Source organism: Drosophila albomicans, chromosome 2R (assembly GCF_009650485.2).
Source record: "Drosophila albomicans strain 15112-1751.03 chromosome 2R, ASM965048v2, whole genome shotgun sequence".
Classification (NCBI taxonomy): domain Eukaryota; kingdom Metazoa; phylum Arthropoda; class Insecta; order Diptera; family Drosophilidae; genus Drosophila; species Drosophila albomicans.
This window is the reverse complement of record NC_047631.2, coordinates 31054953-31068143: the sequence shown is the minus strand read 5'-3', so window position 1 is coordinate 31068143 and position 13191 is coordinate 31054953. Positions and strand designations below refer to the sequence as shown.

Below are 13191 nucleotides of genomic sequence, written 5' to 3'. Positions count from 1 at the left end.
CAAAACAGCGCAAAATAGAAAAAAAATATTAGGGAAATTTAATAATGTTTTATAATAACAAGAGTATTACAAAGAAATTGTTATAAATTGTATTTGCACAACGTGAATGAAAATTAAACCAAAATTCGTAATTTTTTCCGCAGCAAAGTATTAAATATCTCAGCTAGCATACTAAAAAATTTGCTAATAAAATGAGCAATATAACGTCACTTTTATAAGTGAAAATTATAACAAAGAAATTGTTGCAAATAGTATATGCAAGTTTCAAATTTACATTAAACCATAATTCATAATTTTTTGTTGCTGTAATGTATCTCAGGTAACTCAACAATTTGCAAATAAAACAAGTATTGTTTCATCACATAATATGCCTAGAAAGCAACTCAGCACAACATTTAAGTGGTAGCAAATGACATGTCTGTGATAAAACGCTATCAAATAACAAACGTATCCGTGTACACACATAACTATATTACATATATGTATGTAGTCCACCAATCAGGTAAGGTGCACACACGGAACAGAAACGAATATGAAAGCTACAGTCGAGTGTGCTCGACTATGAGATACCCGCTATTTATTTACAAAAAAAATCAACACAGTGCAGAATTAATTTTTATAATATACTAAATTAATAAATCGCAAAAATACTAAAATTATATCGAAGCCTGTTTTTGGTATATTGATATAGTACTATATTGAAAATATACTATAGAGTGAAAAAGTGTAGCATTCATTTGAAAATATACCGAATTAATATACCACAAATATACTAAAATTGTATTATGGACTGTTTTGGTATATTGATATAATACTACAATCAAAATAGACTTCAGAGTGAATTACAGTGCATATTAATTTTGAAATATATCACAAAAATACTGAAATTATGCCAACGCCTATTTTTGGTATATTGATATAGTACTACATTGAGAACATACTGTAGAGTGAAAACAGTGTACCAATAATTTAAAAATACACCAAAGTAATATACCACAAATATACTAAAATTATACCAAAGTCTGTTTTTGGTATATTGATATAGTATTATATTGAAAATATACTCTAGATTATAGCGTAGTATTAATTTTAAAATAACTAAATTAATACACCACAATTAATGAAATTATTCCAAAGCCTGTTTTTGGTATATTGATATAATACTACAATCAAAATATTCTTTAGAGTGAAATACAGTGCGTATTAATTTTGAAATATACCAACTTAATATATCACAAAAATACTAAAAATACACCAAGAGCTATTTTTGGTATATTGATATAGTACTACATTAAAAATATACTAAAGCGTGCGTGTTATTGCCAGTCAAAGCAACTAATAATCGTAGTAAGTAGTCTTTGCCCATACAAAAGTATTTCTTGAATAACTGCCACTTACATTTCCTGAAAGCACAAAGCTATAACACCATTCTATCCTATGGGTAGCGGGTATAAAAACAGAGAAACAGAATGAAATACTGCGACTGGGAGCGAGGGAGATGCAAAGATTGGCACACACAGGTTATACCATTAAATTGCAATTCCTTTCGATTTGCGTTGCGTCGCTTGCCCATTTATCTCAGAGCTCTCTCGCACTCTCTGTCTCTTGCTCTGTGTTGTCTCTGTCTCGGTCAGTGTTGTGTTGTGTTGTGTCCCTGTGCTTTATGCAATCTTCCAGCCTTATGCCCTTTAATCTGCGTCGTGTACTTGACACAAATGCCGCATAAAAACAACAACAACAACAACAACTGCAAGCTTTATGCACATACAATCTACAGCAGCTAGCAGCTAGCAGCTAGCTGCACTTTGCATAAAAGTAAAGGTGAACGGATCGCATATGCCGTCGGAGGAGTTGGCTGGGGCATAAATCTAGCGCTGAAATGTATGCAACACATTTATATATGCGCATTGAAACAATGCCAGCGAACGAAGTCGCGCAGCCAACAACAGCCAGAAGAACTGAAGTCAACTGCAGTCCAAAGCGACACAAACACACACACACACAGAAGTTGGAAGAAAAGTGCAGCGTTGCCTTTATTAATTCTAAATCATGGCAGCTGCAAGCCGGAAAGCGAAAAGCTGAGCGCATAACAAAAAAAAAACCCCGAGCGTTGCATACATTTTCTCAACTCTGGCGAATTTTTGTTGCAAATATAATTCTCTACCTTTTCTCCAACAAAAAACGGAAACAATTCAAATGCAGCCAAGTGTTGCAACTACTCCATCCACCGCCTCCTTCACCGCCCACTCAAGCAGATGAAGTGTCCACTTAAAGGTGTTGCCCTTTTGCCAGCTATTGACGTCGCCGAGCGCAGCTCGTAATATATTTTTGCATTGTATATACGCTCTCAACTAAAGTTGATTGGCAGACGTGTGACAGGCGGGAAACAATATGTGCGGGGTTCAATGTGCCACTGAATATGAGCCGTATAACCTAATGCTTGCTTGTACAGTGCACAGTTTTGCGCTATCACGTACACAGCGCAACAACAAGAAGAACATTGACTGTGCGACAGCTTAAAACAAAATGTATTCATACAAACACACTGAGCCCTGCGATGGCATTAATGGCGAAAAAAGCAAAATGGTTAGACGTGCCTAGGCCACATAACAGCCAAGCGGCTGAACGCCTGAACGCCTGAATGGCTGAATGGAGCACAACAGAATAGAGAGTGGAGAAGATCAAGCCACAATTGTAGCATCACAAGCCAGAAACTACAACAACTAAAGAAATAGCTGGCAATCCCTTTGTACGTTAGCCAATGCTGCGTATGAGTAATGTGCGGCTTTCTTGGCCGCTTTTGTTGCCAGTTTGTTTGCCAAAGCTGCCAAGTAGTTTTCAATTAGCTCAACTCTCAGACACACTAAGTGCTTTGCGCTCTCTTTTACACTTTTCTCTTACTACCTTTGCGTTTACTCTGCTGTTGTTTTGGCCAACTTACTTAGCGCACCATCAGACACAAAAAGAAAACTGAAGCACAAAATGTAGCGTATTTGCAAAATCGACAGTGAAAGCATGAAAGAGCTGCTGAGGGAGGCAGCGAGAGGCAGCGAGTCATCTTTGTGCGTGGCAGCAACCAGAGGCTGGTCAACCAAGCGACCATCAGCGACTGAACGTGTTGCGAGGCAACTCGCAAAGCCATCGACTGCGCATTTGTTTTCATCGGCAATTGACTAGTGAAAGCTTTTAGCCGGAATTGTGCACGGCAATCACTTCAAATGCAGCAGGAGAATCACCAACAGCAGCAGCAGCAGCAGCAACGAATCGCGAACACGAAATTTTCGTTGTCTCCTAAGCCGCTGCAGCTAAAATCTGTTAGCATTTCCCCAGCTTAGCAAAGGCTACTTCTGCTTTGCCATCAACAATATCTATAACAGTTTCGTATAATATGATTAGCAACAATTCATTTGCAGCTTAGATAAACGGTTTAATAAAATTATAAACGTGGCTGATTATTTATGTCTATGTTTTTTAAAAATTTGAATATGAAAACATTTCACATTTCGCCAGCATAAAATGTACAACTTGTGCTAAACATACTCAATTATTTAATTTTAAATGCTATGTTAAGTACCTGCAATTATGTTTGCTTAATAATAACTACATTTGTGCATTAGGGAATATTATAAATCTCAACAATGGGAATGTTATTTCAAACTACCATAATAACAATATTTATAAGATTTTTTAATATTTTTGTCATAGAAATAAAAAATTGTATGGAATTTTTAATACATCATAATTTGCCACATTTTAACATAGCTTCAACTGAGAGTATACAAAGTTCGTTCGATAGCAAAACATCGATGTGGCTCACCTGTTTCGACTGTTTTGGACTGGTCGAATAATTTCGGAATTGCTAAGCAGATTACTTTTAGCGCTTCGGGCGTAACGACTGCGGCAGTTAAATTTTGCATTACTTTAATGTGTTTCACTGCGCTTCCGCTTCACATGCTCAGCTACTTGTAAAATAAATATGTATATACACACACACATACACAAATTGATTGAAGGTTGTAAATGTGTAATATGGCTGCACTGCAGATGGCAACGTCGAGATGGAATTGGGTGGCTAACAAATTAAACTCGAGTTAACTCAATCAGCGAAATGGCAAACAAACAAAGTGAAGAGCAATTTTTGTGATTATTTGCACAACGCACACGGATTTCAATTGACTCCCGACTTTTGCTTTAGTGATAGCGTTTTATTAATAAAGCCACAGGACTCCTTCACTCACCCACGCACGCACACACAGGATTCAATACTGAGTTACAGTCCCCAATTCCCCAGTCAGTTTGCAATCTTTTTTCATAAATTTATAACCAAAAGCCGTAACGAATGGCAGCCGTTGCCATCCACATCCACATCGTCATCACCGTTGTCGCTGTCGCTGTTGCTGTCGTTTCGTCCTTGTCGAAATGGGCAGCCAGTTTGGCAAATGTTTTATTGCGTACATAAATTGCAATTAGCTGGAGCGCCTGCCGGGATAAATGTTAGCCCACAGACGCCAAGACACCCCGGGACACGCATGTGTGCGCCCAAGGGAGCCAGCCAGCAAGCGCCTGGTCAATACTCTGACTCTGACTTTCACTCAGTCTTAGTCTCAGACTCAGACTCTGCTATGACGAACTGCCTGCGCCTTCGCTTTGGTGGGTTAACAAAACATCAATTGGCTTATTAATGTTTGCACTGCCTGCCGAAGCAGAGCTGCTCGGCTCCCAAAGACAACATTGCCCCAGCATCAACTTCAGCTTCAGCTTCACTTCCTTCTCGCTGCGTCTCGTCTCGCGTCTCGATTGGCAACGCGTGCGTCCAAGTGGCGCCCCAAGCACATGGCTGCTTGGATGCCATCTTTGACTTGGGAGAGTCACGCCTGCGTTTAATGTGAAATTATGGCTTTAATGCGCTGCCAAATGTCAAACGTCATTTTTATAATATATGTATACAAATCGCTTCGTTCATCGCGCATTCTAATTGCCATTGCCAGTGGCCCCAAAAAAAGGTTATTACCTCGCCACAACCCAAGGCAGCAGCGCATGTTTTGCATAAAACAATATTAAATGTGGCTCCGCTTTTTAGGATCCCCGCTTCTGTGCATAACTCAATTAGCGGCTGATGTCGACAATTGACTCTGAGCATGTTGCGTGTTAACCTTGCCTTCTAATTAGTTCCTGTTTAATAGCCTCAAATCAGTCGTAAGCCAAATGTAATTACAACTCGAGTTTCTTTGAAATCAAATAACTTTTCTTACCTCAGTCAGCATGTGAGTAAAATTTAATGCTAAGATGTTTGGGATATGCTGTGATTTAAGCTGAGCTCAACACCAGCAAAAGGCCGTGCATAAAGCCTCAGCTAAAGCTTGGACTATATAGAGGCCAAACACAATTTGCATAAAGTCGAATGACAGCACAACAGAACACAGAGAGAGAAAGAGAGAGAAGCGTATCACGGCATCAAGGCTAGATGGATTTATTTTCAAATAACATGGAAACTAAAGCAAATCTAATGCGAAACGCATGTATTTGAACAGCACACAGACTCTATGCATTTTCAATAAAATTAAACTAATATTAAATGGTAAATTCCCTTACTCTAACACTCTCTGTGTGTGTGTTACATTTGCCATCGATCGATTGTTATTCTATTTACACTTGCAACAAATCCCCTTTTGCCAGCGCTCTCTTTGCTTTGATTCGTGGTATTTAAAATAGAGAAACAATGCTGCATAAATTCAGCACAACAAACACACAAGTTGAATGCCAATTTGATTGATTGACAGTATGTGTGAGAGTGGCTGGCTAGATTCTAGATGAGCATGGGCAAACCGTTTAAAGGGGCGCAAAAAAGTATGCAACACTTTTTTTGCCAGCCTCCACTTGCGTTGTCTATATGTATAAACGTTTTGTTTGTGTGTGTGTTGTGATTTCTTTTATGCTGAGGGCAAACGCAATGTAAAAACATTTAAGGTTTCAATTAAGCAAAATCCCAAACGTCCGTAAAATGAAAAAAAGGAACCCAAAGGCTGCCAAACACACAAGGAACAAAAAAGAACTCGGGTGAAAAGAAGAAGGCAACAGCAGCAAGCAAAAAGCAGCAGCATCAGTCGTTAGAAATATTTTGAGTAATCAATTTGGGTCTGCGAAATAATATATATATATATATCTATGTATATATATAGAACTCAAGGCAGGGCGTCGGTCAAGCCTTTGGCTCGTAGCTTAAGCTGCTCGGGGCACTTGCTACACTTTTGAGGCAAGGGAAAAAAAATTATTGAGCTTACGTGCAGCAACATGACAAACGATGCCCGCTGCGAGAGTTTTATGCGTATAAAGTGTGTTCATGAGTGTGCGTGTGTGTGGCAACAGGCAAATCCTTCCATCAAATGTCAAAGTTTAGACTGTAACGTCCACTTGAGTTCTATTGAGATTTATTGTTGCTTCAAATCTGCTTCGAATAGGAAAAAAGTTACGAGCTGAGCTGAGAAAGGTTTTCCTGTCTTGGCCTTTAAGCACAGACACAGACACACACTCGCAGTCGCATCATTAATTATGATCATGCTGCTGGACACTTGCCGTAGTTTATTTGTTTTCCAATACGCCTTCTGCAATTTATGCGCCAAAGTTTTCTGTAGGCCTCAGCCTGCCTTTCAATTTCAGTTGCAGCTTTCGACTTGTTTTCTTTTTATGAAGTGCATTCAAGATTTGCGCAAATGCTGCGAGCTTCTGGCTGCCAGCCAATTTCTCCTCCCCTCCTTTCCCCATACTACCTTGCCACGCCTTCCGACCTTCCGCTTCGACCCTTCTATTATTGCAAGAAATCAACAACTTACACTTTCTTTCTTCGGCACCCACTGCAACTGAGGCTGCAAGTTGTTTTGACACTTTTGGCACAACAAAAGTAGGCTCATAGGTGCATTCCCATTCGCAATTTCAACGGAATTCGAGTTGTATTAAACTAAAGTTCGGTGAAATGTCAACGTTATTCCATAGAAAACGATTTCAAGACTAACATAATGTTTGCAAACCTTAATATATGTGTGTGTAATGTGCGCTGATTAAGGACCTGCACAACTTTCTCGGCTACTTACATATATATTTTCTTAGGCTGATCCGTTTTTTTTTTTTTTTTTTGCCACTTTTTCGTTACTTTAGCTTTGGCTTTTTATCTTATCGATGTTTTGCGTTGTCCTTTGGCCTGGCCTTCTTGTTTGTCACAGCCCTCGCTATTATTATTTTGCTATCCACTTTTGCTTAACCCAGTTCCCAGTTCTCAGTTCCAGTTTCAGTGCTCTGCATTTTATTATCTGGATGCGAAACGAACCCAAGCTAAAGGCAAACCAAACGAAACGCAACGAGACGAAATGAAACGAAACTTTGCAATGTAAATTAAATGTCGATGCCGGCAAAACTTTTTTTGCTCTCCGTGTTGTCCGTGTTGGCCAAAAGCTACAAAAAATTACATGTACACAACAAAGCAAAAAAAAGCGAAGTATGTATATAGAAATTTCTTTTATTGTTGTCGTGGTGCCAACAACAAATAAATGTGGTTTAAACATGACAAGCCGCTGTGGGCCGCCGGCTCGTTATCACCAAATATTTTTGCACACGAAATGAGCGAATAAATAAACTGCGGACCAAAATGTGAGCTCAGCTCAGTAGGCCAAGCTCCGCAACGTAACGAAACGTAACGAAACGAACGAGCCAGGTGACAGAGGTGAGTTACAGCAGTTGGAGTTGAGGGTGAACGTGAACGTGAAGTGAAGTGCTTTCGGTGTGCAAATAATGTTGCCTACCTTGCGGCGCATGGGGCAGGCGGAAGGCGGATGGCAGTCTCGGCTTGACTTGGCCGCCTGGGTGGCTGACCGTTTATGGTCGTCACTTTTTTGGCCTCCTGTTTGACAAATAAAACGTGAAATGTCAGGGCGCAAAAAAGAGAGTGACCAATAAAAGCTTAATTAACTGTTTATGGCCATGGCATGTTAACAGTCCCCCAAAAACGAGGCAACCAGCACCGCAAACATACCACACACACACACACATTTACTCCACACTCTACACGCCGCAGTCATTAATTTGCAGTTGGAGATGGAGTCGAAAGAACTGAAGCAGAGGAGTGAGTGATGTTGTCCCCCACAGATTGATTGGGATAAATGCCAAGGGACTCGGGCTGAGGCTGAGGTTGCGGCACAAAGGGACAAACAATATGGCAAAGCAAAGATAAACTAAAAACACTTTGCAAACAACTAAATTGTATCAACACTGCAGAATAACTGAAAATCAATCACGACTCACAGATACTCTTTGTTTAACAATCTTTTTAAATCACGTCGTTTGTCAGTTTATTGTCAAGCCTTTTCCTCTAAGCTTATTCATACACTTCATCCACATTTTCATTATTTTTATAGTCTTTCACAGAAGAGACATTTTATTTATTTTATTTACTTTTAGAACAAATCAGTTTTTAACCAAATTCGCAGTTTAAAATACAGACAATGTCGTCGCTGCCCAACATCGTGCTGCCATCTCCAGATACAGCAGATAATCATCGTGATGGCATCGGAGATAGCTTTCCAGAAAAGCTGCCCAGTCCTTGCAACTCCAAGGAGCATTTCTTTGATATATCCGAGGGATCATCCAATGCTTCGTGCCCATCGTTTAAAGCCATTAGCAAAGCATGGAAGACGCGCGAGAAGACGCCATCGAGTATGCGTCTAGAAAGCATCTTGGATGACATTAAAGTAGATGAAATGGCAGCTTCACACGAAGCTGAAGCTGTTACCAATAATCCAGCTAAATGTCTATCTTTGTGCGTCATGATGGAAGGTCGATCGTTGCAACTCACCGACAGCAGCGAGGAAAGTATTCCGAAGAGAGAAATGAAGATTCCACAGCGATACTTTGACCCCGAAGAAATACGTCAGGCCTTTGCCATCTTCAAGCTTTGCGATGAGAATAACGATAGTTTTATTGAGCTTCCCGAACTGAAGCTGGCCTTAGAGCGTCTCTCGGTGCCCCAAACACATTTGGCTGCGAAGGAAATCATGGCGGAGGTTGTGGGTGAAAACGAAACAAAAATGAATTTCTGTCAATTCCTACTCACATATGCAGCGACAATGGAGAATCGTAAAAGAGAAGTGAACACACTGAAACGTGCGTACCCGGAACTTGGCACTTCAACGGATTCGGTTGATGTTTCCGAGGTGGGCGTAAAAGGAGCAAAGTTGTTCTTTGAAGCCAAAATAGCAGAGAAGTTGCCGCCACCAACCATATAGGAAAGAGTCTGAAATATCAATAGTTTGTCAAAAATTCACTTCTGTTGCTGTCGGCTTTTAAATCGCCTGACCTTGCATTGAGGCGAGTCGCATAAATCACGTTTCAATAAAAAAAATGTAAGAAAACGAACAACCTTAAGTGTCCAATCAAATGTAATTGCTGCGCCGCCAACGCCAACGGCGCTTTCAGAGAGTTTTAGCCAAACAAAACAAAACGCAAATTTTGTCCACCCACCAAAAATGAGGGAAACTCCCGCCGCGTGTTCAGATATTTTTCGACCTGCCCCTTTTCGACTTGCCATCGCTAAAGCGAAATGTGCGCCACACACGCCAAGTGCCAATTGCCAACATTCAACTCTCAACTCCCAACTCTCAACTGGCAACTGCCAACTGCCAATCGCAAATCGCCAACTACCACTATGCTAGCCGCATTCTGGCAGGTCGGAGAGCTGGGCCGGAAGTTGCCTAGCCTGAAGCCAAAAATATTTTCGTGCAAATAATTTGCCAGCTTAACTACGTTAAGTATTTAGATATGTATTTTTATAGCCCATTTTAGCATACAGGATATCGTGGGTATATTACGCGCACTGTGTCCCCGGAGATGCTTTAAAGCAGAGTGTGGTAAGTACAGTAAAGACTAGGTAAAGTGGAAGGCAAAATACTGAAAGGACTTCACAATTTTCGAATTATAAAAGAAGACTTAATAAACTCATAATATGAGTAAAATGCAATTACCGAGAATTTATAATTCAACTTTAGTTTTTCTATCTTATCGAGAACATCTTCCACACTTTTTTTGCCTTTGCCATCAAAAGTTAATTTTAATACCTGAGCTGAGGCCTGCACGTGTTAAGTTTAAGTGCTTAAAATAATGTTTGCCCCGTCAAACAAAATTACACAATGACTTCAATTATTTTATAGCGAACCATTTCGTACTTAAGCATAATTTCTTTTGCTTCCCAAAGCGAATCGCAACAATCTCTACAGGGTATAACAAAACATCATTTGGCTGCTTGGCTTTGATTTGTTTTGCGCTTTCTTTTGCCGTTTCAGTCTGAGTGGTAAACTTGGCAGCCATACAATTATGTTGCCATTAAGCCAAACAGCGTTGTGCTAATATTTATAACAGATTTGTTGCAGCCCCCAACCCCCAACCCAACTAATGTTGCGTCCAATTCCCTCTCCGAGCTCTCTCCGACTGATGAATCCACGGCAAGTAATGTAGCACGCTATATACAAATTATAATGAAAATTGTGGCAGCTGTATAAGGTTGCGTATACGCAATGCGGGCCCCGGACTTATGTAATAAAAATCCAACTAAAGTCAAGCGAAAATAATGAGCATAAGCGTGGGCATACCAAAAAAAAACGGGGGCAGTCGGGGCGTGGAAATAGTTTTCAAATTAAAATAAATGCCGCAGCTGAAACAACTTTTATGTGCCCACAGTACCTACCGCTTGGCCATGGCGAGGCGACAAAGCGATGGGGGGGGGGAGAGAGTAAAAGCAGTTATATAGGGCTCTAGTTATGGGAAGAAGGGGCGGGCGGCTTGACTGCCTTCGACTAGCTGACTTGGCCGCCGCACTCAGCTAACCGAAATGCCATGAAAGTAAATTCACTAGAAAATTAATTATGAACGACGACGACGCTGGCGTTGGGGATGACGATGGCAGTAACTGAAACCAATGCAGCGAGCAAAAGGATGGGTATTGTGGGAGGGGAGGGGAGGCGAAGTGTGCGTGGCCAGGACATACCTTTTAATAGCATTGCCATCAATTTCGCTCAATTGCGCACACAATCGCATCTAATCACGTTGGAACGACCCCAACTAGCAAGCGGCAATAACAACAATATCAACAAACAACAAGTACAACACAGCACTCATAACAACAACAACAACACGCAGTGTGGAGGGGCAACTCCACTGAGCTGGCGATGCTTCGGCTAAATGTTTATGGTTATGATGCTTGTGTGTATGCGTCTCTGTATGTGTGTGTGGAAAAGGGTCACGTGTCAAATGTCATTGACATGGTTTGTCTTTGCCTTTAAGTATTTGCAAACACAAACAGAGTGAAAGGGAAGAAGAGCGCGCAGAGAGTGGCTTATGCCAACACAAGCGCACAAGCGAACAAGCGAACGAAGTGCGCCAAAAAGTATGCCACGGTTTTGGCTCATTTGCTCGCGAGCGCTCTGCGTTGCCTGAGATGAAACTGCAATGCAATTAGTGCTTCACAAAATTGAAATTGAAAAAAGCAGCCAAAGGCATTTGCGACTAGCAGATACTCAGCAGAGTGCGCAGCTTAAATTTAAATTCAACTCGAGACATTTTGTGTGAGAGTGTGAGAATGCTTAGGCGCCCGTCAATCTGTCAACATGGCCCAAATTCAATGTCACTTTCGGGTCCCATTCATATCGGATGGTCCAGTCCGGTCGTGGTCCGGTCCGTTTCAAATGTCCATGGGCAACGACAAGCAATGTCAATAGGCTCAGACGGGGATGTAACCTTGAAAGTGACCAACAATAAGTTTTTGAATAAGTATGCGCACATATTCCCAATGGCAAATACCCTTTTCACTTAGCCAGTTACCTCGGAGACATTGCCAAAGATTAGACGAGCACATTTTCATATCATATTTCTCACAAAAAGAAAATGCGGTCCAGTCCCCAATCATAATTATATACGTATGCCATTCACAGAGTGCGGAGAGCCATGGAAAACTTTAAACGTAGGTCAAGAAATGGTCAACACAGCACAGAATAGTTTCAAAACTGACATTCAAATTAAATTGTGGCATGCTTTTAGAGCCGTACGTCAGGTCAACACATGGCAAGGACACTTCTCTCTAGGCAAGGCAAGGACTGGCCCGAAATGTGTCTATCCATGTCCCGCTGGCAGGCGTATAATTAAAAACTTATCCATTTCGGATGGGAATAGAAACATTTGCTCGACCAAAGAATAATTCAATCGGAACAATAATATTCCACACAAAATAAATTTGAGCTGCCATGACTGAGTATTATAAATGACCAGTGTAGAGTGGGGTCACATAAAGTTGACCTCTTCAATGCGTCTACGACCCCTATAAATAAGCAGCGATTGCAACATGATTTCAGCTCATTTGATACATTCATATTCGTGTTTAGATTTGATTCGATTTGATTTGTCTTGTTACTGTTTTTGAAGTCATAAATCATATTCAACGACAAAATACCCTGCATAGAGATTGTTCTATTTATTTAACACACAATTGATCTTAAATGCGTATTATTTGCACTCACAAAAACGTAATTTAAATGTGCAAAGCTCATGTATTTTCAACATTCCATTTCACTTTAGCTTTTTCTTGCTGTTTTCCGGATAATGTTTTGATATCGTTCACAGATGCACAAGAGAATGGAAATGCAATGCACAACTCTTAAAATATAAATCGAAAATAAACAAAAGAGCTTTTTTGGCGTTTTCCATTTCGTTTTATATTATTTCGATTGCGTTGTTTTTGTATTTGTTACAACAGGGCCAAAAGATGAAGCTGCCAGCAAAATTTTTAACCACGTTGCAATTGAAAGAATGCAAAATAATACGCGTAAACACGCATTCGTCGAGCAACGGGGAATGCTTTGAGCGAAAAATTGTTAGTTGCAAATAAAAATTCTTCGAAAAATTCCAAAAATAAATAAATGGGAGTATTGCTTCTGACATTTAAAAAGTATTATTGGTATCGAAGTTTATCAGAAAGGGTGAAAACACTTTTTTTTTAGAGATAAAAATATATTTTTAGCCGTCACTCGAGTAAATAACAACTGACAATGCTAAATGTGTACTCACTTAATAATTGATTTCAAGTCAAATTGATAAGGCGATAAGAATAGATTGTCGTTTTTATATTTGTGGAGGAAACGCTCCATCATCGCCTTCGAC

General features: G+C 40.2%; 1 protein-coding gene across 1 annotated transcript; it reads left to right on the top strand.

The window, feature by feature from the left end:
- The first annotated feature begins 8380 nt into the window (after positions 1–8380).
- On the top strand, positions 8381–9413 carry LOC117576092 (EF-hand domain-containing protein D2 homolog). Its single transcript, XM_034260640.2, has one exon. The coding sequence runs from the start codon at positions 8493–8495 to the stop codon at positions 9270–9272; it is 780 nt and encodes a 259-aa protein (XP_034116531.1). The 5' UTR covers positions 8381–8492; the 3' UTR covers positions 9273–9413.
- The last annotated feature ends 3778 nt before the right edge of the window (positions 9414–13191 follow it).